This window comes from Lepisosteus platostomus, chromosome 20, assembly GCF_059453375.1.
Source record: "Lepisosteus platostomus isolate fLepPlt1 chromosome 20, fLepPlt1.hap1, whole genome shotgun sequence".
NCBI classification, from domain to species: domain Eukaryota; kingdom Metazoa; phylum Chordata; class Actinopteri; order Semionotiformes; family Lepisosteidae; genus Lepisosteus; species Lepisosteus platostomus.
The window spans coordinates 1273339-1301327 of record NC_142630.1 but is presented as its reverse complement, the minus strand read 5'-3'; the positions used below and the strand labels follow the sequence as shown (position 1 = coordinate 1301327).

General features: G+C 41.6%; 1 protein-coding gene across 4 annotated transcripts in view; it reads right to left on the bottom strand.

Annotated features, from left to right (window-relative positions):
• The window catches only part of irf8 (interferon regulatory factor 8), a 53948-nt gene continuing 25959 nt past the window's right edge, over positions 1 to 27989 (bottom strand). Inside the window, exons 7-15 of one of the 4 annotated variants that reach the window (XM_088614313.1) lie at positions 18846 to 19036; positions 5452 to 5635; positions 4467 to 4650; positions 4004 to 4095; positions 3636 to 3744; positions 3069 to 3116; positions 2021 to 2407; positions 1771 to 1886; positions 1 to 1326 (exon numbers count right to left, since the gene is read on the bottom strand). In XM_088614313.1, coding sequence (XP_088470439.1) covers positions 1138 to 1326; positions 1771 to 1886; positions 2021 to 2407; positions 3069 to 3116; positions 3636 to 3744; positions 4004 to 4095; positions 4467 to 4650; positions 5452 to 5635; positions 18846 to 19036 — 1500 coding nt within the window. In that variant the 3' untranslated portion in view covers positions 1 to 1137. Of the gene's footprint in view, positions 1327 to 1770; positions 1887 to 2020; positions 2408 to 3068; positions 3117 to 3635; positions 3745 to 4003; positions 4096 to 4466; positions 4651 to 5451; positions 5667 to 6862; positions 7465 to 18845; positions 19037 to 27989 lie in introns of those variants that run through there. The other 3 variants (XM_088614309.1, XM_088614312.1, XM_088614311.1) reach the window with 3 other exon arrangements.

Below are 27989 nucleotides of genomic sequence, written 5' to 3'. Positions count from 1 at the left end.
TTCTTATTAAAATGTTTTTTTTTACTGTAAATATAAAAGGTTTTAAAACTGTACACAATTCTCAAAAGATTGAACAAAAAAACATTTCATTTTACAGCTGGCAGAACAAATTAAGTTGGAATTACTTTAAATTCACATTTATGGTCCACCTCTAAGTGTTACAAGTATGCAAGATTGTTAATGATTTTGCAGTCTTGGATGAAACAAAAAGCTTATCACGTAATAATGCTACATATAACTCACAAAGATCTATAGTATTCACACTATATTATACAGAAGTACATTGCTGTCATCAATGGAAAAAAATAATCTCTTGTAATTACAAGATAACAATGATCATTTGAGTTTATGAACATCCTATCACATTGTGCAATGACAGCAACTAAAAGCTACTTACAGGCCAGCTGGAACTGTGGGTTTAGTGTTCGTGACAGTGTCCAGCACTGCAGAATCTGCACAGACTTATTTTCCACTGGGGTTAAGTCATGATGAAACGTTACAATTTTTAGCTAATGTGAATACACTCATGAGCATGAAGACATTCAGACTTATCCTTAAACAAGAAAGACTGTACCATGCAATCGATTCCACAGGTTGAAACTGAAATCCAAGTTATAGTAATGTAGGTGTTGTATGACAGTTGTGCTATGTCATGATGATTACATAAAGTACACAATAATTTGCTATCTTGTAATGGCAACGTAATTTTCACGCAAGTACGAGATACACATGATTGTTTTTTTCTTGATGGCAGCAATGTCCTTTTGTTAAATTGGAAGACATGGTTAGAAAAAATCCTAACATTTACAAATATATACATTACATTTCTAGAGAACATCCGTTCTGAATCTCCATTTAGCAATCAGTACCACAAGTCTCCACAGGCTCTAGTTTATGCACTCTTTATGAAAGATAGTAAAACCTATCCAAGTTACGCCGGCTATAAAAGAATTCAGTTTGTAATCCTTCTTGAGACGCAGAATTGTTTTTACTGCGCTTGTCAGAGTAGCAGAAAAGCCCCTGTTGTGGCAGCCACAGCACACAGTCTGTCAGTCAGCACGAGCCACAAGGCAGGTGACGTTTCTAACCTCACGCCCGTCTCTGTCTTCACCGCCCCACTACCCCTCTCCTCCCCGGTTATACGGTAATCGGTAGATTTTCCCTAAAGCAGGATCGCTGAGCGCCGTTGTAGCTGCAGAGGTCTTGGAATATGCGGGCCATCTGGTCGCTCTGCGTTTCGTCACAGATCTCCAGGCCCCCACTGCTGTAGGCGGACTTCCTGGCGTTGACCGTTTCCAGGAGCTGCTGGCAGTTCATCTGAGTGATCTGTACAGGGGCAGATTGGCACCAGTTCAGAGTTGCAGAAAAAAAATGCACAGTGCAAACAAATGGAAGAGAATCCCGCAAAAAGTGTTTTCCTACCATCCCACTGAGATACTCTCAGTAGGTCTGTGCACTGAGGTGTAGAAATCGTACTTTTACAAATTTTATAGAAGTGCAACTTTACAAAACTGGCACACCACAAAGATCTTGATTTACACTGCAGGCAAACTGCCCACTCCCTTTAAGTGAGACATGCAGTTTGCCTGCAGTTTACTACTAGAAGACAATTAAACTGTCTGTTGAACTCCTCTATGGGTCTGGATGACAACTGTAAATCGCCTATTGTTGAGATAAGCAACTTATCATAATTCACATAAGCAGTTTTTAAAGGGCATGCCGATTGTCTTTCCACACAACTGGACCTGAGAATCTTGGCCTCTTCCTTACCTGCACGATTATTAACTTGTATTTGGCAGAGTTGGTGTCAGGAAACTCCTCGCCGAAACACAGGGTCACTGTGGGGTCAGGAGCTGAGCACTGGCCCTCCTGATAAAGCTGCAAAGCTGGAAAAGAAAACAAAATTCGGGCTAAGGACAACATTCCCTGTGGAATCGGAGATGATTGTTTAAAAAAAAACATGGCGCGGTGATGGTTCAAAGGGGCATCTTCCCTTCCCGTGCCGGCGGGGTTCGCTCACCTGCCAGGAAGCGCGCCGTGTCGAAGATCCTCACCACGGCGTCGCGCTCCAGCTTGCTGGGGGAGCTGCCGTACGGGGAGCACTGGCCGTTCCAGAAGACGCGGCTCTGGCACAGCCTCTTGATGAAGATGCCCTCGCGGTTGGAGCGCACCAGCACCCCGCGCTCCAGGTGGCCGAAGAGCTTCCTGGTGACGTGGCGCTGCCGCTCGTTCTCGATCAGCTCCACCGGGGGGAAGCGGATGTTCTGGAGGCTGTCGGGGCCGTACAGCAGCTCGTTGGAGACGGGAGGCTGGAACAGCGCTATCCGGCAGCCCTCGGTGTGGGTGGTCAGCGTGTTCCCCACCATCTTCCCCCCGTAGTAGAAGGCTATCATCATCTGAGAGAAGGCTGCAGGGGGCGAAGAGGGCGTTTACCCAGTGTCCCACATTGCCAGCCACTAGCACGGCAGAAGGCGTTTCCACGTTTCCTTCAGTTTTCTAACCACTTCTTCTAATTCAGACGGTCCTTGCCTATCCCAGCAAGCAACGGGCACAGGGCAGGGTACACCGGTCAGGGTGCCTGTCCCTCGCAGGGCACACCGACACAAACACACTCACGCCAGGGCCAGTTTTCTCAGAAGCCATGTAGCCTACTAGTACATGTTTGGACTGTGGGAGGAAACCGGAGCATCCAGAGGAAACCCCCGGGAACATGGGAAGAAGATAGAAACTCCACGCAGGCAGCAACCCAGGAATTGAAGCCAGGGCTCCAGCTCTGCAGGGCAGCCATGCTAAAACACTGCACTACTGTGCCACCCTCAAAAATAAATATAGAGGCCAAAAATGTGTTTTCAGGTTTTTCCATTATTCCCAGCAAGGACTACTGTTGAGAATTACTGTTGAACATGTTGTTCACTTGTAGCAGTGTCTGAGTATTTACTAATGAAAGCCAATAAACGTGATTAACTAGTGTTCTAGATCACAGCTTCAACATTTATCAACACAGTGTGCACAGAATGTCTTCTGGATTAAGAATAAATACATTAAAAGCAGTCAAAAAGTAACTGTACCTGCGTTAAAATGTCCGGCTGGTGGGGCATCAGGAATGGTTGGGACGGCTGTGAATATTCAAAAAAAAAATAATTGATTTGTATCATTAACAAAACAACAATGTAAAGTAATGTGGCACAGCTAATTTGGCAAATATTTTGAATGTCTACACCATATAACAAACAGATCTCAACTGGTAAATGCAAACATTTTTCTGTCAGTTCAACAGAAAATAAAGCTTCTCCAGCACCAATGTCCCAACTGAGAGGACACCTCAGTCAGCAAAGATATAAAGGAAATTAGCCAATCAGACTTCACAGCAGGCACTGGGGCTCTCAGTTCTATTTTAGCCCTTGCCAGAGGACACTCATGCTTTGACTGTATGTTTCTATCAACCAGGCCAGACTTAATCGTTTGTGTATAAATGAATATAATATGATAACACACAGTCAATTTAAATCATACTATAAGAAAACTTCCAAAGCTATGAAGTATTCCAGAAAGGTGACTTTGATGTTATAGGAAATAATGTTATAAAATGAGAGGTGGAGAGAGGAGTGAGATAGTTATCTAATTTGTGTGCTTACGGCTCAGATGGGCGGGAGACCACCATTCCTGTGTGGCTTGAGTCCTGCAGGTTTCCTGCGGAGGGGAGTGGCTTCTCTTGATAATACCAAGGTACTCATCTGTAGAAGACTGCACACATAAACAGTTCTTTAAGGGAGGTGTCAGATACACAGAACTAGTTTAGAACTTGTCCTAGCTTACTGAGGATCTGAATAGGAGATTTAAAGAAGCAATAGCTTCTTCACCTGAAGCTTTTGCTTGAAATTATCTCCTATTTCTACCCAGTTTGTATTAAAATAAGTGCAATGGTAACTTCCAGGCAGTCTTGAGCTCTGTTCACAACAATGCTGAAGACACACATCTTCAAGACTACAAAACACATACTTACTTCCTTTATGAGCTCTTCAATTTCCGACGGACTGCACTCCATGTCTGTCACTTCACTGGGAGTGCTCCCACTCATAGCTGCGGACATTTTACCTGTTTTCAACAAGGAACAGCCTGTAATTATAAGCTTTTGTACATGTACAGTACCATCACTTCTTCTTGCATTTAACACTGTTAAAACCACCTACTGCCTAGTGCAATAAACTTGTAAGTCTTGCTTTATGGTTCACATCTAACATTTAAAAACTATTATTTGACATTAAAATAATTAAAATCGCATTCCGACCAGCAGGAAAGATACTTAATAGGTAACCTTTGATTAAATGTTACAATTCTTTCACGAAACATGTCTTAGGCTGAAAATGCAGCCAACTGCATTGGGAATGTGATATCATTGAGTAGGTCTTTCTGCTGGAAGGACTTCTTCTTAATAATCAAACAATATCCAACAATAAAATACTTGCATTTCTGTTCTTCCTCTGGAACTATTCGGTAGACCTTGTAAGGTTCAGATATGTCCAGCTGGGACCTGTCTGTGACTTCTTCAAAGTCCGGGCTTTTGTTCAAGGCACAGCGAAGTCTCGTCTTCCAGGTAGCTGGCTCTGCTTTGTCTCCTTCTTTGAACTTCCCCTTGAACACGGCCCACGCCTGCAGGGATGAGACAGTCAGGCCCACTCGCATGTAACAACACAGGGGTCAAGAACCGAGGCACTGCTCCTCCACTCTAGCAGATCTGTGAAGAGCTGCGTCTCACGGAGGTTGTATAGTGCTTCCCCTGTGGTAAACGTACTTGTCTTGAGTAATTTCAGAATGACATTTTAGCTCTTTCAATTCAAGAATAAACAACTGCACTGTAATTTCATTCTTATAGGCTAAAAAAACAACTTCTGGACTAGAATGCGATTCATTACAATCTACTCACAGAAACCACAAAAGAACGAATAAATGAAGTGCAAAAGGCTTTAAAGTCATTTATCCTACTGTAAAAGTGGCCTAAACACCAATTCTTAGCAAGTACTTTTAAGCGAATGATGGTCATTGATTGTTTTATCATCTGCTTTGATCCTGTTCACAGTAAAATTATCGGTCTCTAAATATACAGAAACTGCTGAACATTGAAAGACAAATGATTTAAAACTCCCTTTTCCAGGTTTAACCGATTCTAAATCAAGGCATTTCACTGCAGATGTTTTCTTATTCTGTTCAACTCTGTACTGAAAAGTGCGAGGTTGTATTTTCGTGAAATCCACCCACTTTAGTAAGAAAAGGCCAAGCAATTGACATTTATGGCTTTTTAGAAATGTCACCACTGAATGTCATTGAGGTGGCTTGACTTCATGAAGTATTTATGTGGGAAGGTGAAAGAGTGAGCCTCTGAAACTTCACAGCCAGCTCAAGCCTTCCATCCCCAGAATCTCCGAAGTGACGCGTTCCGTGGAGGTGACATACTTTAAAAATGGAAGCATCGATCTCCTGGTTGTAATCCTGTTTCCCAGCGTGTTTCCAGGGGATTCGGAACATGCTCCTCTCTTCGTTCTCCCACAGCAGGCCAGGGTACAGACCGCTTTCAATCTGCTCAATCAGCCACTGCCTCAGCCTGCGGCCACCTGGGTTCCTGTCAGTCATCCTTCGGCTAGAAAGAATTGTAGAGCTGGGTGTGAAAACTGTGAAAATAAGTGACTGTTACACATGAGCTCTTCCTGTTACACCCTTGGCACTCTCGGTGTGCACCAGCTATCAAGCTGTTTTCTGCACACCTGCTAGAGTCCACTCACTGAGCTCCGAACAATGAAGGCAGCATAGTATATTAAAATAATCCTTATTTTGTACAGTTCCTTTACTGTCCTTCTTATAACTGTGTAAAGCTGGGACCTGTAAAATTAATTAACTACAGTAGATCAGTGCTGCTATAAAATCAAATAAACCACATTCGCGGTAGAGTATTTAGCTGCAGAACTGCTTTGAAACGGAAGATATTCCTGTATTGCTGCAAATGATCAGTCAGCATAAATGCACGCGTTTTGCATAGAGAACGTTCCCATCTCCAAAAAAGCATTTCTAGATCAAAATAAGCATGAACAATAGTGATTTTTATTAAATGCAATATTTAAGTTATTTATAAACTACTTAACCTTATATTTCCAATTATTCAATATTAAGAACTATAAATTAAAACATTGTAATATTTGAAGTAATCAATAATACGCAAAGTAACGTCAATATATTTTTTCAAATATATTATTATATTGTTTAAATGCTTCAAAACATGCGTCTGCGACAACAGCAGATGCAAACAGAACGGGCCGTCAGTGTCCAGTTTATTAAACTGCACTTTATCCGTGTGCAGGGAGTATTGGACACATGTCCTTCAAAGAGCGAAACTCGGTACGCGCTGGAGTCGCACAGAAATCATTCTTCGGCACTAGCGTTAAGGGTCGCACAGGTAGCAAGAGACGAGACTAAACCACACAAAACTGACTAAACCCTATTATATAAAGCCCGTTAAATGCACAGGAGGACTGCGACAGCGCTGTAGCTCGTGTTCACCTGCAGCAGGCGGTTTATCTGCCTCCAAACCAACAGCAGCCAGTATATTACCGACCCGAATGAAAACGTAGAAGGTGTCTTAAAATATCGTCTCCTTAAATAATCCCTTTATGCGGACACTGGCCGGTTAGAATTTTATTTTTGGAATACAATCTCCCCGGATAAACCACGTGTAGTAGTAAAAGTTACAGATCAGGTGAGGAAAGGAATTAATTAACTGAGGCTATATAACTATTCAGCAGGTAATCCTTTTGAATGGCTCACACCACGACTCGGACGTCCTCCAGCCTGTGAAAGAGAAGAAAGGGTTTACCTGCTTGTGCTGTCTTGGTCGAGGCGCTGCGCGCGGCTTTATCGATGCAAGTGATCACCGGAGAGCTGCGCCCATCTGTTTATAGATTTCATTCAGAAGGCCAGGCCGTCGGCTCCGCGCACGGCGATTGGCCGGGGGGGCTGACAGCGGGCCAATCAGAGCGCTCGCCGGGCTGGCCGCGGGCCAACCAGAACCGCGGGGGCCGGGCCTCTTCTTCTAAGCAGAACTTTTCCGAGAAGTCAGATGAGAGCCAATATCCTCCCGTGCTACCCCCGGTCTGAGAGAAGACATGCCGAAGAACAATGTGCAGAAATGCCCTCGTTGGATTGCGGGGCTTGACTGCATGTTTTTTTTGGCCATGCATTCCCTTGGGGGAGGGGGGGCAGGGTCTTAGATGCGATATGTTTCCGATTTGTAAAAGCTGTCTCCTTGCATGAAGGGGATTTCTGGGCCGGAGACCGGAATGTGATGTCTAGTGGAAGTCCCCCTAGAATCTGATGCCATCTTGTGTTCCAACATTTTTTTTCTTTCTGCGTAACCGAGTTGATGTCCGGGATTACCCGCACTTGCGACCGTATTGCGGCTGAGCTGTTCAAGCGAGTAATATTTTCTTCCCATGGAAAACTGCAGTACTATGTTCTTTATGACGTTTCAGTCTGTACGTTGCACAGTCTGTGCGCGGTGATGGTGGAGATGGTTAATTCCAATGAGTCGGTCCGATTGAAACTAATCAAGTAATTAGGAAGCCCACTACACTGTTAATGCTATTGTTAGAAACTAGAAAACGAATAAAAATACCCTTTTTACAAAAGAAATGTTGCAGGTGATTTCAACATTTCAAACAGTCAAAAATATTTGTCATTATTTTGGCAAAATACTGACTTTCTCTGTGAAGAGATTAATGAAAGCATACCTCGCACTGCTTTAAACCTCATTCAACACTGAGTTAAGGCAATCTGTAAGCTTGTGTAGCATCGTTGTGGACTGAAGAAAGGATATAAATTCAAAGTAATGTGGTAAAACAGTCCAATCCACAGTGGCTATTATTCCCTTTATTTCTTCTAACAGTATAAAGTTTTCAATGTGCCAGTTAGATGTGATACAAAGTTAGGTACTTCAGAATGGAGGTGATTGTTTTTTCTGGTGAAATTATACGGTTGTACTGTGCAGAGGAATAAAAGGTCAGATTTGGTCTAAAACAGCTCAGAATAGGACTGCGTTTACAAAGCAGATTCCAGTCTTCAGTCCACTGGAATTCAGCTGTGGGATCTGGGATGAGAGAAGATTTATCCTCTCATCCCAGATCATAATTCATATGCCCAGAGAAATATGAATTATATATCTGTATTAGTATATGAATTAGCAGTGGTAGAATAGAGATGTATATCAAGAAAATGTGTCCTCCCTGATGTGTGTGGATAACACAGGTACTTAGTGTATAAACCTGGAGATGAGGGGTTGTTGTTAGGTTTGCAGTAACAAGGCAGGAGACAGTTAAAGAGGAGTGAGCCATTTGATCATGTAGAGGAAATTGCTTTGTGATGTACAGTATAGAACTCCACTATCAATACCAATCATGATGTGTGAATGAATGATAAAGCATAAGACATTATCGTCAAAATGCATTTAACTTGGACTTCATACAGTATACGTAAAAGGAGGAGTGATAAGTCACAGTTTTGTCTCCTGTTGCTTTGTGATATGGCATGATCTAAGAACTAATTAATATTCATGCCCATAATCTACATGTATACGGTATGTGCTGTCTGGACTGATATCTAGTTCTGTCAATCTAGAGTTTCCAGCTGAGAAAGGATAAGAACAATTGAGAAATTGAGATACAATAAGATTCAGGACTTTACAAGAGGTGAAAATTCTGACTGTTGGAGCAGCTGCAGAACGGCTCTGGAGTTGAAATGACTAAGTATTTTCTGTAACTGTGCTGGTGGGTCTCTCAAGAATGACAGCGTGGAATATACCCAATTTGAATGAGGTGGTCGTCCAGAGCATGGACATGCAGCTATTCCAAAGCGGCTGTAAAAGTATGAATCACAAAAACAGAACTAAGTTCCCTTCATTCATCATGTGTAGAAAAGCACCTGTAATGAAGAGACTGATCAGAAGATAAACAAATTGCACGTTTAGATTTGGAAACGAACCACGAGATTTTAAATGTCAAAATATAAAATTTTAGCTGACCTGCGTGATTGTCAGTCACATTTGCTTTCCTGCGCGGCGCTGTGCTGAACAGTTGGATAGGGGACGAGGCCCTCCAGCGAATGGTCGACTCCACAGTATAGAGAAGGCTGTACAAGGACCAGGCTTCCTTGTAATTGGAGACACAGTAATTGATCCAAGACACATAACTACAGAGCAGATGAGAGGATGCCGACACAAGGCAAAGCAACACAGGATTAAGATGTTTGTTTGCTTTCGGCAGTGATTTTTATATACGTACATTTGCAATATGCTGCGTGCGGCACCCAATCGTCTCTTGAGATTGTATTGCTTCACCTCACACCCGATGTGAGAAACACAGATGAATGTGGCTGCCAAGACTGTGGACACTGATGGGGATGATAGATGATGAGTCCAGATCTTTAGTGTTAACGAAAAGCTGCAGTTGTATGAATTTGGGAGCAATTACAAGATTTTATGGCATGATATGGAACCAGTATTTCTTTCAGGTATCACTAATATACAAAAAAAAACACAGTTCTGTATCGCAACTGTTCATAAAGCTGTGGTCATATTTAATTCTAAAGAAAGGGGATTGGGTCAGGCTTTCAGTTACATGATTACTTTTTACCTCATTATTTTCTGTATCTTTTGTAAGCAGTGATCGTCTCTTTAGCAGGAGACTAGTAGGTGTTGTTTTAGGGATTACAGTTGCTTTTCTGTTTCAATTCCTGCAAATGTGAGATTGGATGTATATTTTGTTAAAATTGTGATTTCTTCCCCTTTTTATTTTTGAGGTGTAGGGGAGGGTGGGGTTGGTTTTCATGTGTTCTGCAATGGTACAAGAGACAGTGACCCCTTCAGATCAGTTAGCTAATAGCTACCAGTATGCTTTAGGGAGCTGTGTGGAGTAGTGCTCAGGGCCCTGGGCTTGTATCTGGAGGGATTTGGGTTCTGATTTTGGGTTCTGATCCTGGGATGCTGTTGTTGTGCCCTTGAGCTGGATACTTCACTCAAAAATTGATCTTACTGCGCCAGTGGGTCTCCAGGTCACTGGTACAAATTTGTTCTCGACTAATTGATTGTGGTCCACATTCACACTTCAGTGGTCTTACAGTACGTGTCTCACCATGCCACTCACAAGCATCCTGGTCAGCTTTAAATAGGAAAAGAACTGAAAACGTCTGTTCATCCTCAACTGCAAAGATACTATTAATCATGTGATCATCATATTCTCCTTACATCTCAGCTAACTCACTCTCATGTTGTCCAAATGTAGCACCACTGCATCATTCTGTATGAGCAAGCTGAACTTCAATATATACACCTCAACAAGAAAAAATTTAGAAATGTATACGTCTACTACAGTTGCACAAAAAAACCCTCAGATAATTAAAGCGAGAGTTCAATCAAGTCATCAGAGCCCGTTTTCCTCCTAAAACATCACACTGATACAGTGTAATGTTTAATAGGCTATATCAACACCTAACCTGAAACAATACACTGGATGTACTGTACCTAAGTCTGGCTAAATTATTTCTTGGTATTGTAAGTCAATAATATTTAAATCATGTGTAATAAGATTTTAAATTTATTTGAGTAAGTACTTAATCTAATTGTCTTTACAAAATCTGTATTCTGTTGCCTTTTTAGTTCTCGAATTTGGAGGAAAAGGAACAGGAGCTTGATTGCTAAGATACCATTAAATTAGGTGCATGAAGGTTAGCAATTGATCGGTATTGGAAGTTGCAACACTTGGGAACTCAATGGGAGGCTTTAGTGTTTCACTTTGGGGAAACAACAAAATAACATAGAAGAATGGGGAAGCATGTTAACATGCCTTTTCATGTGCGCTCGTAAGCAAAGGTAATGCAGCATCACTGCCATCTTCTGTCCCGACCTCAGCAGATCTCAGAAGCTGAGCAAGACTGGGCCTGTCTCTACTGGCATGGGAGACCTCAAATTAAAACTAGGTTATTGCAGTGTGTTCAAGGACCAGTAGGTGGCGTTCTTCAATCTGTACCAGAAATCCAACCCCCCCCCCCCAGAAAACAATGGCACAGTATTGCTACTGGGGACACTGTGCTGTAGAAGGTGTCATCCTTTGGACGAGATATTAAACTGAGGTCCTTACATCTTGCACAATGGATATGCATTCTCCCAGAAGCCAATTACCCCACCAGTTTGTCTTTGGACTGTGGGTGGACCCACAGGAATAGCACCCCAGGAATTGAACCCTCAGCCCCATCATTGTAAATCAGCAAAGCTAACCACTGTGTAACCATTCCACCTGTAATAATAATAATAATAATAATAATAATAATATTACATTTTCTCTCACTGGAGTCATCCCACTCCTGAGACTGATATAAATATGAATATTTTAATGAAATTCGTGTAACTGAAAGCAAATAAGTTGGTGGTTACATGGAGTTTAATCTGTGGTGTTAAATAACATACAATTGATGTAATCTCACTTCTTTTTACCTAGTATTGCTTCCTGTTCGTACCCTGAAGCCACCCTGTTCTCCTTTCTTATTTATGCTTAAGACTTCCTTAAGAGTGCAGCACATTAACACTGCACTTTCATGACAGAAAACGTTCACTACCTCATTATAATTTAAGATATTTATTTTCATACCCACTGGTGGGCGTCCGTAATGCCAAGATGTGGATTGCAGTATTATTTTGGCAGTGCCTGAAATGGACCTGTTCACAATCAATTCCACTCTGTTTGTTTTTGGGGTTTACAGAACTCAGACTGTTTTGGAACTTGTTGCTCAGCCACACAGGTCAGATGGTTTCTAGAATATCTCCTCTGTGGACAGCCACATCTCCCCGGAGCAGGTATCTCACTGTGCCTCATTGAGAAAGAAGTACACAACCACACTCACTCAGTGAGGCACCTGTTAGTAAGCAGAGGCCTGTTACTTGGATCCTGCATTCTTTTAGGTGGTACAGAGGAACCTAAGCATCTCCTATAATGAGCAGGAAGTTCACCAGTAAAAGGCACACGATAGGCACAACAGGCATGGATAGATAGCGCCTTTCTATGATGAGAAGCATTAAAACTGCAACTAATGAATACTGGAACCAGTAGCATGTGTTGCAATTTTCAGTATATTAGAATACTCAAATACACATATATCAGTATCACTCAGGGGATGATTCTCCACTTTAATTATGAAATACATTCTGTTTTCTTACACACAAGCTTGACTTCTTCACCACTTTATAACTGATACAAAATGCATGGTCTTGTAGCGGGCATGTGAGAGATTTAAAGACAATGCTTTAAGCTGAAAGCAAACTCTGTGGGGTATGAAATGCTGTCTGAGTGGGTGTAGTAGAGGCTGATTAGACTGGAGTTACTGGAAGGCAAACTGACACAGGAGACGCACCGCTCAGAGTTTTGGCACATGTCCACACGGCTCCTTGTTGTGCTGCTTGTCAGATGAAGCGAGGGTTCCCATAAAAAAGCATTTCTTTTAAACAGCTTTTACTCAAGAGGTGTTGCCAGGATTTCCTGAAAGTCTGTTGCGACACTCCCCACAATTTATGCCACTCTACACACCCACACACAATCCCCAATATTTCTGGTTTCACTGCATGCTACTTGTTTCACACAGGCGCTAGGCTGAATATGCCACAATGAAGAACAACACAAAGTTTCAGAGTTTTCCACAAACCACAATAATTGAGTAGAAATTCCCCTTGACTTTTTGTTCATTTACAAATATGTGATTGAAATAACTGCCACACTCCTCTCCTCTCTCCAGCACATTTTAATAATACTTAATTAACCTTATCACAGCACAATCATGTTATAAGGTCTTCTTTTTTTACTCAAACTTACAGTGCCCTCTTACAGTTTCTCAAAGGGATTTGCAATGACTTTTAAATTATATTAAAATTTACCAGCTCTGAAATTTACTTAACAAGAATGTCCCTATACTTAGTCACCTGACCTCACTGGGTTGAACTCAAGAGTATGTTTTTATTCTAATATGATTAAATGTATGCATGGAATTACCCAAAAATACAGCAGATTGTACTTGTCTATCCATCCTTTTTCTAACCGCTGTATCGAATTCAGGATCGGGGGAGCTGGAGTCTGGAGTACCCCCCGGACAGCACGCCAGTCCATCACGGAGAACACAGACACACACACTCACACCAGGGCCTGTTTTCCCAGAAGTCAATTAACCCACCAGTGTGTTTTTGGAGTGTGGGAGGAAACTGGAGCACCTGGAGGAAAGCTACGTGACCACAGGGAGAACAGAAAATCTACATGGAGTCTATTATCATTCCCATCAATTTTATTATCATAAATGGCTCAACTGCAAGGAAAAACCCATTTGGATTTTACTTGTCAAACATCAGCGTGGAAAAAGAGAACATACTTATTACTTATTACTCTCCCAAATGTTTTGACCCAGATATTTATGCAATAACTATACCTAGAGTACTGTGCTCGGAAATACTCCCATATTCGAGCACACGTACAGTGGAGTTCTTATTTGTTCTGCTCTCTCAGATACACAGTATAACAGACGACACCACACAATGTAGACAGTACATAACAAACATAAGAAATAATAACAACAGAACAATAAATATGTAGTACTGAAAAACAACATGGTAGGGCATGCAAAAAGTGCTTAATGCAGATGTCCATTGAGTCTGAGGCCTTGTAGTTAGCTTTGAGGATGCATACCGCAGTGGGATAGAAGCTGTACTTGAGTGTAGTGGTCCTTGCTTTAATAGTGCGGTCCTGCTTGCCAGAGCACAGGATGGAGAAGAGTCTGTGGCCAAGACGGGCTTTACCGCGACATAAGGAGGCCTCATTAGCATAGTTAATGATCATGGTGTTCTCTGCTTTGTTCTAGAGCACGGGATTACAGCTGTATCAGACTGGGAGGGACACCCTGGTTTAGGCACTGAAGTCGAGAAGTATTATAAAGCATGCTGCTTCGTACTAGTAGTCCTGAGACCCAGCAGCTGGTGAGCCCTATCCCAGAGAAGGCCTGTCGTGCTCCAAGTGCTTCTGAAAGAAGCCAAATACACCTCAAAGGCTGACATGCTGTTGGTGAAGGGAAACCCTTCTTCACTGTAGCCTTTAGTGTGGCAGCTTCTTTTCACTCTGTGGAGTGCTACTCCACTGTAAGTGAAACAGGAGATGAAAAACAGTTAATGCCAGAGTCTCACTCCTGCCAGCAGAGAAAAGCACCAATATCTTGCAGTGCTTTGGGAGCCATCATTTAGAAACCGTGAAATGCGGATGTTGCAAAGGTAAAGTCACATGTCAGGACGCCATGTTTCAGGATCTGAGCCTAGCCTGTGGTTTCATACATCTTCACCAAACAAGGTGCAGGTCAGGTCCAGTGCCATTTTAGGGAAGTTGGCAGTAGCATCTTCAACCGTCCGAAAAAAAATACAGCAGCCTGTCACAAAAACAAATGCTATTATATCTGGACCATAGATCACAAAGAAGCCCCATGTTCATTTTACAGACTGGTAAGCTACAGCTGTGTGGTTTTTGTCCTTACATGAAAGATCCAGCTCCAACATTGAGAATGTCATGTTTCCAATCCTCTGGACTGAGGACTGTTTCAAGAAAAATCAGGGCTTCACGGATAACATTTCTTATTAAGAAGGCAACGCAGCCAAAAAAAAAGTCAGATCTAACAATAAAGAGAGAAGTGTCTGCTAGTACTGTATGCACATTCATTTCGGTGCTTTCAATTTTGAACCAGATCACTAAAAAAAAATCAAAACGTGACACACTGATCTACGAGTTCTGTTTAGGTGAGGTTTCTGAATGAGTGTGGCACTGCTCTTACAGGGACTGGCTCCACGTCACTGATCATTTATTCGTTGTTCTGATTTAATTCCTCTGTGTAGAACACGTATTCCTTTGGTCCGTCTCCTTTCAGCAGTAAATTACCAAGGGTTGTGTTTCTCAAGTCTACATGCTAATAAGGAGTAATTTATGACGAAAAGAAAAATGATATTGTTGTATAACTGTTTTTCCAGTCTGAATGACTGGATGAAGTAATTCATTTTGAGGTACAGTTCTGAATCATTTGTGCCAGTGTGCAATTACTGTGCTTCATTATCTGTTGACTTGAGTCTTTTCACTACAGAGCAAGAAGATAAAAGTAGATCATTTCTGTGTTACTGCTTAAGTTTCCTATTAAGCTTCCATAGCAGTTTTGGAGCAGCTTCAGAAATTCATTTAAATTAGTTTTTAAGTACTGTACATTTATACAAAAGACATACGGTCTTTACATCCATTTTGACAGAAAGTTAATACCTTGAAAAACCCTGTCTTTTCTACTTCAAAAGCTCACAAGAGTGGAATTTATTGTTAATCCCTGAATTCCTTGGATTTCTGTAGCACCTGTGTTCCTGGCCCTTTACTAGTTTGTGTTATTCAAGTAATTCCGATTATACTTTTCCTGCTGGATTAGTGCTTTATGAGACAGCTGGGTCCAACATCACATCTGACTACTGGAGCTTCAACACTGGAGACCAGGAAAGAGCTTTCTTTACCACTATGATTTACAACACTGAAAAGAACACAAAAAACATCCAGTGAGAACCCTTAAACCCATAGTTTATTTACATTTCAATACCTTAAGATTTACAGAACATTTCAAAGCATCCCATAAATTGAACATCCTAGAACTACATTTCAACATCTCCTGCTATCATCCAATGAACATTAATTTATACTTTTTCATTTTCTGAGCTTCTTATTACTAACACCATTGAAAATAAATTTAAAACTTTTTAAATCTGTTTTAAACTTATTTTAAGGTATAATAATCATCATGTTGAAGTGATTCAGAATTCATAACTGCAAAGCTAAAGATAATAAAGGCTGTCCTCTGTGCAAATAACTGACAGATGTTTTAGTCTCTGCTGCAGACTACCTTCCAACATTACCTACATATCAGTCCGATTCCTATACGAATTTTAATTAAATTCAAGATAATTTAATACCTGGGCTAAGAAACAGAAATGTGTTTCTAAATAGAAGTACTTCATTACCCAAGTCTGCAATTAAAAAGTGAAGAATGAACATTGTCCTCAGAACAAGAACTAATGCACTTATTTCATGGACGTAAATAGTAGTAAAAACTAAATACAAGACAACTCCTTTCCCAGCTGCTTCTACAGAAAAAAAAAGTTCTTAAGAATTTCTACTGAGAATCCAACGAATTTAAAACCTTTTGTACTTCCTCTTCAAGTGATAAAAACTGTGTACATGCATGAGTGACTGAGTACAGCCACTGTGACATACTGTACAAAAACAAAACGAGACCCGACCTTAGTGTGTGACTGCAGCTGCCCCAGAGCACCAGTGCGGAGAAGATCAGTGAATACTCCTACCACCTTCAAGGTGTCAGGACAGTTACAGGTTGTTTTACGTTTTGTAAAATAATCCACTTACAACATTCACACTGGAGCGTCTAAAACAATGCATAAAGTTGTTTTGAATTCAGACTTCCTTTCCGTTTCAGATTCCAATGCTTCGTAAGAGGCCTGTTTGCGAGTTTGAGTGCTCCAGTCATCAGGATTCTAGAACCTGTTGTAAGACATGTTTTAAACTAACTCACTTAGGTTCGACTGTACTGTAGTTTCAGGTCTGAACACAACAAACCTGTAATCTGGGCCACTACCCACCCTGTATTTATCACCCACGCTGTTCACTTCTAACATTTAATCAGGTTCATTGTCATTTTTGTTTTCTTATATTTGGGGCAGGAACACTGATATAATATTCAATATTGTTAATTTACATAAATACAGTATGTTTAAACTCCAATGTTGTGAAAAAACACCCACTCACTCCCATTAATAAAAATGGTGTAAAAAACAGTCATCACTGGGACAGGATTCTGCAACCTGTTCGTCAAGTTCGTTTTAAGATTATTCACTGTAAGCTGTCACACCGCATCCTACAAACCAATTCCAGGCTGTTGTTGCAACTTCTATATGCGGACCCAGTCAGTGTCAGGATCAAGAGCCGCTAAAGAGCTACATCAGAGACAAAACCTTCTCGGTTACTCCTCTTGCAGGGAGACTTGTCATCTCGCACATCATGTTCCGTTTCAGGCTTTTCTCCTGAAAAGCTCCGATTCCTTCATTCACAAACTGTGTGCAACCTGCTTCTCTGCAACGGTCTGGAGAACTGTTTCAGGCAAAACAGTGAATGAGGGCAGTTCTGAAACTCAGAAATCGGTGTAGTGTCGATAGCGATAAACGTCATCTGACCTTTAAAGATCTGAAAGCGGATTTACAGATATTGCCCAGACGGAAAACTATCAATGAGCCCTGGAGGTGTAGAGCTGAGCAGAGAGGAAAGACCATGATAAGAGTATGAGGAAAAAGGTCTGCTGTGGGTACTTTATGAAAACACGCCAATGTCACAGCACCATATTGGAGTACCACCCAAGAACTTCAACAAGAGGGAGAACAAGAGCTTTCAGTACCGGGCAACAACGATGACTGTCGTGACTTTCTCCTCTCACGGTTTTACTAGTGTTTAACTGATCGTTAAAAAAACAGCTGCAACTAAATTATAGATTCTGGGCCTTCATAATTGTGAATTGTGTTTATAATTGTGTTAGCAAAAGAATTAATCTGTTACAGATGAGCGTGTTGGGGAGGAGGGAGAATCGGGCTGCAGAACCTGTCCGTGTAATGAGTTTTTTTTAAGCTGATTCATTTTGTTTCAAACGACTGTGGTTCCACATATTACACGACACCCTCCACACTTCCCCCCAGAAAGATCCCTTCTTCCCCAGACTACCTACAGAGTCTGCGTGCTCCTGTTCATGAGTCAGACTACACTTAATGTCAACAAATGTTACATGAAACACACTAGCAGGCTCTCAATCTTTATTCAGTTCCCTATAATGGACAACTAAGCCTAAGCTTTATTAATAAAGTTGTCAGCTAAATCACTCGTCATGATTATCATCACTCAGCTTTGTAATCAAACAGCACAATTGTGGCACAAAAGCTTAAGTCTGTACTTTTTTCCCATTTTACAAATTATTCTTGCCTTTGCTGCTCAGACACTTGAATTCAGTACAGTGCAGCTGGGTGGGTTTGAACCACAACTATGCTGTGGTTAAGCTCCCTGACAGTGACAGCTTTATTTCTGTGATGGCAAAAACAAAACAAAGAAACAAAAAAAAAGGATGCACTAAAATAACCATGCAAATTGATATTGCTGCTAAACATTAATCTAAGCACACTAAATATTGCTTTACTCTGCTATCTGCTTATATTTTTTCACAAGAAGTATTTTATAGCAATGGCATTGCTAGCTGCTGGATTATCTTCCATTTTCATTTTCATCCATGCAAGAAGCTCCTCAAAAAGAGACAGGTGCATCGCTGCCTGTATTCGCGGTATATCAAGCGATACGACTGACTTTCTGTAATGATCGTTTCATCAAGCACAGCATCTTTCTAATGTGAGAGTGTCGGACAACCGGGACATGTTTAACTGTACGCTGAGCCTTCTCAGAAAATGAATGTTGTGGTCCTTTGCATTAATTATAACCACAGCAGCTTTTTACCAAGTCAAAAATACTACCAGGAAGCGGACCGTAGGAGTGACCAATCTAAGCCACACAATACACGCTACAAACATGACCCACACATTCTGTAAAGCGCTCAGCTGGCCGGCCCTCTGACACGGGCGGCGGGACTCGAGAGTGGACGAGACGCTGCCGCACTGCCTCGGGTTCCCCAGCACGCCGAGCGGCACCTATCCATCGACCCACCTGTGGCCACTGCGCCTGTAGGCGTTGTAAGGCAGAGGGTAGACACTGGCGGCCTGGTTCATCCAACTCTGCTCCCCGTTTCTCTGTCTCTGCTGCTGCTGCTGCTCCTCGTACAGCCCCAGGAGCTTGTGCACCCCCTCCTGGTCGTCTGAAGGACTGTGGCCGTACTTCGCCCTCAGCCAGCTGCGGAACTGAGAGAGAAAGAAACGCAGGCCGTGAAGAGAGAGCTCTGTGGGCACCCGCCACAGCTCCCTGTTCTCCCCTCCGTGCAGGGATGTGCAAGAGGGCTGTGGAAGTCGGGGTTAACACCAGTTCTCCTTTCAGGTGGCATGAAGGGAACACGATTTCCTGGCAACCCGGTGCTTCAGCAGTGCCCTGGGGAAGACAGATGCTGAGCACGTGCAACGTGCCCAGACTGAAAAGTCTCGCCTTCCCTGATGCCTCACTCTTCATTGTCTTTCGGCTTTATAACACCACTACAGCCCACTGTAACTGGAACTGATGTGGAAACAGTAAATGAATATAAATACCTTGAAACTTTTACAGAGTTTAAATGATAAATTGACTTGGACCACCAATAAGGAGCCAAGGAGTTCGAAGGCACAACAAAGGCTGTGTTTTTGAAGAAGTTAGGGAGTTTTAATGTAGAAAGCATAACTTTCTAACACTGTTTTAGAAGATTTTCAATCAGTTTTAATTTTTTGTGTTCAGAGCTTTGTCCTTGCAGTGTTAATGGGACATATATTTTTGCATTTAAATATGTGAAATACAAAACTTTTTATGGGAAAACATACAGGAAGAACAAAAATGGAAATTGGTGGCAATTTTTGAATTAGCTGTGGGTCATCACCACAATAGCTGAAGCCATACTACATTACCTACGTCTCAAAACCAAAAAAAGTGGAGCTTTCGAAAGAGAAAAGAGGAGCAACCTGAGGCTGCCGGCCACAAAGACTACAAAACAGATATTTTGGGGGCCGCAACCACTGAAGAGGTTGACTGGGGTAGGAAAGGCCCCCCTCCTGTGGGGACTGGGGTAGGAAAGGCCCCGTACTGCCCTCCTCCACAAAATTATTAACAGGTGCTTTCCTAGACAGCCATCTCCACCCATGGAATAGGTTTAATGTTAATGTAACATGTTTTGTTTCTATTTAGTAGCACCTGTGCAAAGAACAACAGTGTTTTCTTTTCATTTGCTACACTTGATCAGCCTGATCAATGGCAGTAGCTTGATCTTCATCCATAAAAACTACATATAGAAACATAAGAAAACTTCAGTCAGACGAGCAGTCAGGGCGTTAAGCAAGCACAGGCCGGTCTTGCTGAATGTGGGCTCAGAAGCGCGGTCCAGTTATGTCTTGACTGAGCTCTTCAGCTCTTCCTTCGAACTGGCTGCTCCGTTAGTGGAAGACTAAATTAAAGGCTGTGCTCCACCTCAACAACAGAACAAACCCCTGTATAGCCACTGATCCCTTCTAGTCTGAATTTCAGGATTTTACTGGATTGCTTATAATCTGCATTTATCACAGTCTTTTAGACCACATGTTAATACTTTCACCAGTAGTTGTGGGGGGAAAAAAAGCCAAAAAAAACATCTTTTTGCTATTTTATGGCTTTCGAGAACGCTCCTGGAATGAATTCAAAGTGGATAACATCAGACAAGTGTGAGCTGGCCTAACAAAAAAATGACTTTCTCTGAACGATGCAGTAATTCTACCTACAAAAGCAAAACATTGTCCACTCACAATAGGTCTCTTAATCTGAACAGCCCACTTCTTTGACAGATTCTGGCCAGATAGTCACTGGGTAGTCAGTCAGAGTGAGGGGGTGTGATTTAGGCACTCTTTTCCAGGGAATTTCCACATTTATTTTGATTTTATTGTTGGCCCTCTTACAATTGATTTATTTTATAGTGCTCCAGTTGTTCTGGCTGGGCCCACGGGGAGGGGGCTGGTGATGTAAGCTACAGTAATGAGCGTCGCTGTGATCCTGGCCTTGCATGACCTCACAGGAGATCGGTATAAGCGTCTAGACTCTGTTGTTGATTCAATGAGTCAATGGTATTTCCGGGATGCATTTCAATTGTCTATGGACAGCTGGACAATGGACAATTTCAGTGTCTTCTGCATTTCATCTTAATCAAATTACTTGTTTTTTAAATTGTATTCAGTTGCTACTGAATCGGCAAAGATGCTGCAACCATGAGTAAGAAGGACCCAGTGGCGTCCACTGGTTTGTTACATTTCTTGTGTAGCCCGGCATAGAGAAGATTATAGTGGAACTTATTTCTGGTTTGAAAGTCAACAGAGACACCTTCTTAACACTGACTATTGTGGGAGTCTGAGATCAACTAGTCATATGGTTGCAATTCATGTTGTTCACTCCATGGGATCCAATAAGACCCTCTCATGCTGCCAAGGTAAATAACATCTGGAAAGACAATTGTGACAGTGCCAGGTATACCTTGGTGTCATCTGTCCATACAACTTACTTCCAAAACTAAAAATGGCTCATCCTTATACTTCTGAGAAAATTCTCAGGAAGTCATTCTGGTTAGTCAGAGTGAAGAGGGTGTAATTTAGGCACAGTGGAGGTCACAGCCTAGGGCATGCCAGCCACCTCTGAAATAGGCTCACTGATCTTCACTGATGAAGTAACTAATGAGGGCAGCAGCAGAGTGAATTCAGAAGCTTACAGAAACATTTGGTCTGCTTCTGTAGAAGGAAAGGCTTCTGTACTGGGCAATGTTCACCACGCAACACTGTAGTGACCCAAAACCTATAGCCAATGCGATCGAGATCTAGGTTAATCAAAAAATGCAAAACCTCAGACTGGCCAAGTCTATCTCCAGATTTGAGTTCAACTGCTCTGCATTTTAGGATGCTGAAGAATCATCTGAGGTCTGATGTCTGAAAACACCAAGAATAACCAGGAACTCAAAGTAGGTACAGCAAAGTCTTAGAAAAGTATCTGAAATGATTACACTGAGTTTGGTGAGCTCAGCAAGCTGCGGACTACATGCTGGTTGGTGTCTTTTGACTTGAAAAGACATACACTAAAATTGCTGTGAAACGACTACTATTAATCTCAAACATCCTTTGGTGCAGACAATACAGATGTTAATGGAAGAGAACAGTGATGTGCAGCTCACACTGCATGTCTCCCTTGGGAAAACCCTGGCAGGAATTCAACACCGAGAGCAGAGCTGTTAATTGCAGTTCTCAGTAAAACATCAGTAAATTGTTCTTGGCACTAAGCTGAAGCACTACTAGGAAAACAGCTTGGTCTTTTCCTTCCTCATCAGCTGTGTATATAACAAACACTTACTCAGACTGGTACACTCTTCTTGACTCACAATTTATGTAGAAATGTATCAATGCTGTTTTACAGGGCATTAAAGGCAACATGATGACAAACCAAACCACAGAACTCAAAATAATGAGCAGACATATGGAACTACTTAATTTTGCAAATATTTAAAATAAGCTAACAAGACTGTAGCTCCACTATGTACTCTTACCCCTCCAGGACACACCCTTATGGAAAGTGTGGCAAATATGCATGCTATGTGCGCAGGTCTACCAATTTCAGCCTGCTAATTATTCCATGACGTTTGCTTTTAATGGAGTGTCTCACCATGGTCTGCTTTACCTTCGTTTTCTGCACTTTTACGGTGTTTTTTATCATATAAACCAGAGTTAACTTTTATAATACTTAATGTAACCACTGTGCTGTGTAATGTTGCAAATGCTGAGATATAATGATCACATTTATACAATGCAAGTTGTATAAATATATACAGAGGACCTAACAAACTCAAACTCTACCAAGAGATAAAAGCAACTGAGAATGCAATATGACCACTGGACAAACAAATACCAGGACACACTGCAGAGAGAGACTTACAGTGGCTATCAAAAGTACTCACTCCCTTAAGGACTTTTTTCAAATAGTTTTGTGTTATATGTAATCATAATGTATGTAATCAGGATTTTTTGCCATTGATCAACACAAACTCTCCTAAATTATAAATATAAAACAGAAAATGCCTGACTGCAAAGGAATTTAGTCAATATTTGGCATAAATTAAAGCCAGGAGTCTTCTTGGATAAGTCCATCTTATCAGCTTTGCATATCTGGACATTGTATTATTTGCCCATTCTTCTCCACTTTTGCTCAAGCTCTCCTCCTGTTGGATGGGGACTGTAGGTGAACAGTAACTTTCAAGTCATGCTACAGATTCTCGACTGGATTGAGATCTGGGTTTTGACTGGGCCACTCCAGAACATTGGCTTTTTCATTTTTATGTCACTCCAGTATGGCTTTTGCTGTGTTTTGGGTCATTGCTCTATTAGAAGATGAATCTTCTCCCAAACTCCATGACTCTTGCAGACTGAAACAATTTCTCCTACAGGATTTCTCTCTACTTTGCTGCATCCATTATGTCTGTCTTCCATGCACTGAGGCATTCTCATAGCACGATACTGCGACCACCATGCTTCACAGTAGGGATGGAGTTCTCAGGATGACTCCGGTGCACAAGGTATGCTTGTGCCAAACAAAACACTTAGCACTGAGGTCACAAAGTTCAGTTTTGGTCTCATTAGATCACAGAATCATCTTTCACTTGGTCTCAGACTGCACTTTGGGTGATGAAAGAGGAGCCATCCATGACTTTGAAAGAGGTGTGATTGATGAGTCATCTTTTACCATCTTCTTGACAAACGGATGATTGCACTTGGGTGCACACCTAATGAATTCTGGAGGCCTGAATGCTCAGATCCAACAGTGAAGAGTTCTGTCAATTTTGTTATGATGTGGGTCACATTTTCGAGGCATGACTTGAGATCACTCATTCCCTTTAAAGGCAAGGTCAGTGCTAACTGCCACCGAATAGGACTGATTGAGCATCTCCATCCCATGCTGCAGCATTTCTGTCCTGCTCAGGGGAGTGTCTTCCAGCTTGACGATACGCCAACCCAAAGGGCATGCTCAGCAGTTTAATAGACTTGACACAGATGTCACCAATACTTCACGGCATTCTGAACCCAATCGAGCATTTGTGGGATATTCTGGAACACCCCAACCAGGCATGAGCTGCTTGACTTTCTCATGTCTAGGTGCTGACAGATGATGCATCGTCGGGATTGTGAGCTATTCTGCTGCCTTGCTGGCTCATTTCTTACCATACAGACCTGCACTCACCTTTATTTCCACACAGTGCTTGCAGTGCACTGACTGTACTGCGCCAGACTATGCTGCAGTAAACAGATTTATCTTGCTGAGTACTGTGGCGGCATTACTTAAGCAGCATAAAGGAACAGACTTCTGAGGGTTATCAACTGGATGGCGTAACAGATGCACTTGCTATCCAGCCACGAAAAAAGGAGTAGCCATGGCCTAGTATTAAAACAACTGAAAAGTCTGTTTTCACAAAACGCCAAAAAACAAAAGGCCATTGCGTAGCAATAGCCAGTGTGTCTGTTAAATACATAAACTAACCAATGCAGTGAGTGTAATTTTACACTGGGTTTGTAGCAAGCAGTTTATTTATGTAGTGACTGTGGTGTTCCAGTTTTTGTAATTCAGAGGTAACAAACCAATCAATTAAATTTAATCTACAAAGCAAACTGACGAAGGTCAATAATGGGAATATATAAAGAATAACAATATACATTAAGCACATTAGACATTTTGTGTTCTAACTACATTTTTTTTCTCAACTTAAAAAGAACTCAACTGAACTGCTTTCCTTTAACTCGACGCAATGACAATTTACTTGAGACAGCCTGGTACAGTAGATACCCCTCAAACAACACGGAAACAAAAGATGAACAGGAACAAGAAACACTGAGCTAGCTTCTCAATTCTCATTTCTGAAGCCTGGAACAGCTGGATACAAGCTTTTGTTCAGAACAATAACAAAACAGCTATTTGAAATTACAGTAAACACGGTTTTTAACAGACAGTTTTAACGAAATCTGGTATTTTGTCTGTAAAATGATCAATTCTGGACTTTCCCCGTAACGAATATCTTACGATGAGTCGTTTGTGTTTCATTTGCTTTAGAGATTTTTTCAGAAAACATTTAAAATACGCACTTTCAAAAAACGTGTAAAAATAACCAAAGAATAAATACTACGTAGAAATGATAGGTTTAAAAATCAGAAATATCAAAGGTGCTTACGATGGATGATGTTTGCATTTCTTAAGGTTTAGGGAATACAGTATAATTGCAACGCGCGAAATAAAAAGATTGTATATTTATGATTAAAAAACACTGGACCAACTTTCATCGACTCTGTTGATTGCACCCGTTTAAAAAAATCAGCACTCTAAGTTTTTTGAAAAAGTCAAAAGATTCATAAAGCCCATATAGTATTTTTTTTCTCTCATATAATAGTGTTTTGGAGAAAAAAACATCATTCGTGCTTTAACAGATATTCGACAGGATCATCCCCCCTTCCGCCCGTTAAGGCTTGACGGCGATCGCACGTCGTATTTGCGGATTTCCATGTCAGAAGCCAGCTGTGGTTAACTGAGTATTCACGTAGACTTGCACATCGACCAGTCTAATGACGAGGCTTGAGTCCCCTTTCATTAGCTGCCGTTTAAAGGAAAATGCAACAGAATACTGACAACATATGCTAACCTTGGGCGTCACTAAGTAAAGTGTGGTGCAGAGGTGCAAATACACACACACAAAAGGAAAAAGTCTGAGCAACTTACCAGTTGAATGAACTGAGAAGTGTTCATTATCGAGAGGCACGATGTCATCTGTGATTGAGGATTCGGGCGAACGCCAATGCCCAGGCACACCGCACACGCTAGGCCTGAGGAAAGGGCGCAGCCTTCGTGTACAAAATTTCAAACCGCCCCTCTCTGTAGCTTTTCTGGAGACCCGGTGTTTAATTTGTTGTCAGTCTGACCGAGAGCAAAATCAAACGCTTTGCGTCTCGTAATTATTCCAGATAGATAACGGCTCTACAGGGGCTGTGGAGTTGAATGGGTGTTATCGAGGAGCTCACCGGATGAAAAGAAAGAAGTAGGGTTCTTTAAGAGTGCAAGTCACAGTCTGAACCAGCTGTTTTGCATTTGTATTAATTGAACAAGATGAGGCTTATGTCCTAATGAATACCAGTGCAGATTCAAATTTAGCCAACAGTAACGTTAGACTACATCATTACCTTAGCACTGATCTGGCTGTTTATTACGGAGCGTGAAATAAGTGTTTTAAGACAAGTGTGCTACTTTAACATGACGTCAACAGTACATTCTCCTTGCCGTTCGCATGTGCACACGTCTGAGTTGTGAAATCAGGGGGTTTTACTCAATATTTCTGAAAGAAGGTGGGAAAATCACTTGTTACTTATCAACGTGAACGTGAAACGCAAAGGAACCTGTACTGTAAATGTAGTTTTTGTAGTTACATTCTAAAATATTAAACATCTTCTTTAAATATTATACATTCGATACTAAAAGGAGTTAACAGCATTAAAAGTGTAGCTTTCTACAGTTTGATCAATTCCCCCCCCCAATACAATCAAATAAATGTAAATCCAATAGCACCTTGTGTGATACTGCATTCCTCAGAAAGAGGAGAGGCCAGTGGGAAAGTCTGCAGCTCTTGACCAGATCTCCTCATGTATGGCAAAGCTACAGACAACACCATGATGCAGCAGCAGGACTCCGGGGAACTGCACCCTTGCACTGAGGGACACAGTGATGCTGCCGCGGTACTCAGCTCACTAGCAGTGCCTTTTCATGGGTATGTGCCTTGGGCAGTTGTTTTACACGCAGCCCAGTATGACTTTCTGTGCCAGAAATACCTTACAGTCCATCTTCAGAATTAACACCGCACTCTTTTAAAGCTGGTAAATATCTGAAGCAGATAAGAGAAGATCATCCACTTTGGAAACAACTGTGAGCAAGCTCTTGAAATCAGACAATAACCACCATACGGGCAACAACGTAACACAAAATTTATCACCCACAAACATGAGTTACATAGTGTTCCAAAGAAGTTTCTTGCTAATTGTCCATGCTGTTATTGACAAATATATTCAAAATGAGGTGGAAAATGGCCCTAAAGTGGTTCATTTAAAAAACTTCCTTGGCATCTTACTCCTCAAATAACCAGTTACCGAACCGTTTTTCATATAACAGTTCAATACTTAAAAGATGCAATTAAAATTACCAAATCATGGTACAAAAATTAATTATTTAGCATTTACCAAATGTAAAGGTCACTCTCTGTAACTCTGTGATGCTAGCAGGTAGGAATTAAAGTGCAAGGTGCATGATGATTGAAACAGAACTTTCTAACAAGACATTCTTCTCCAGATCGCTTGCCTCATGGGCGTAATCAGCTTGACTAGTAGGGGTGGCACTTCACTAACAGACACTAAAAACAGCTGCACGTTCCTGAACAGCACAAACCTGTTTGGGTATAATGAAGGCATGCAAGCTCAGGCTGTGCCCTGTACACATGCTGGAAACCTGCCTTTCAGGTCTGGAGAGCAACGCATTCTCAAGATGCTGTGCTTCTTTTCATGAAGATTGCACGCCATGTTCCGGTTCTCTGTCCTCAAATGATCTTCCCATTTGTTTGCAGCTGGTTCTGAAAGCAACTTGATGCCATGACATTGGAACTGTTTGGGGGGATACAGGACTGAAACAGCTACTGTACATCAGCAACACTAACCACAGACTGCCTCTCAGAGGACAGAAAATTACATTAAAATAGTTTAAAGACTCATATTTAAAAAAAAAATCAAATACTGCTTGGGACAGTACACATTTTGAAGATTTTTGCCCCCAATAAAAAGTCTAGCAGCCGTGATCATGTGTCAAACTGATTAACTAAAATGCTGAATATTAAATAAAGAAAAGGTTACTCTGCAGTCCTTTGGCAGAAGCTCGATGTCTGACCGGAAGGCGTTATAGGAGCATAAAAGCACAGACATCCAGATTCAGAGACAGTTTCTTCCTACAAGCTGTCAGATTACTGAACTCTACCCCTGCCACTCACTCACACTGATGTTTTTTTTAAGTTGTATGTTATTTAAATTGTTGTTGATGCTGCTGCTGTTCTGTGTCTGTTTTTGGTGATTCCTTTAGTGTCTTTGTATTGGAGCACACATG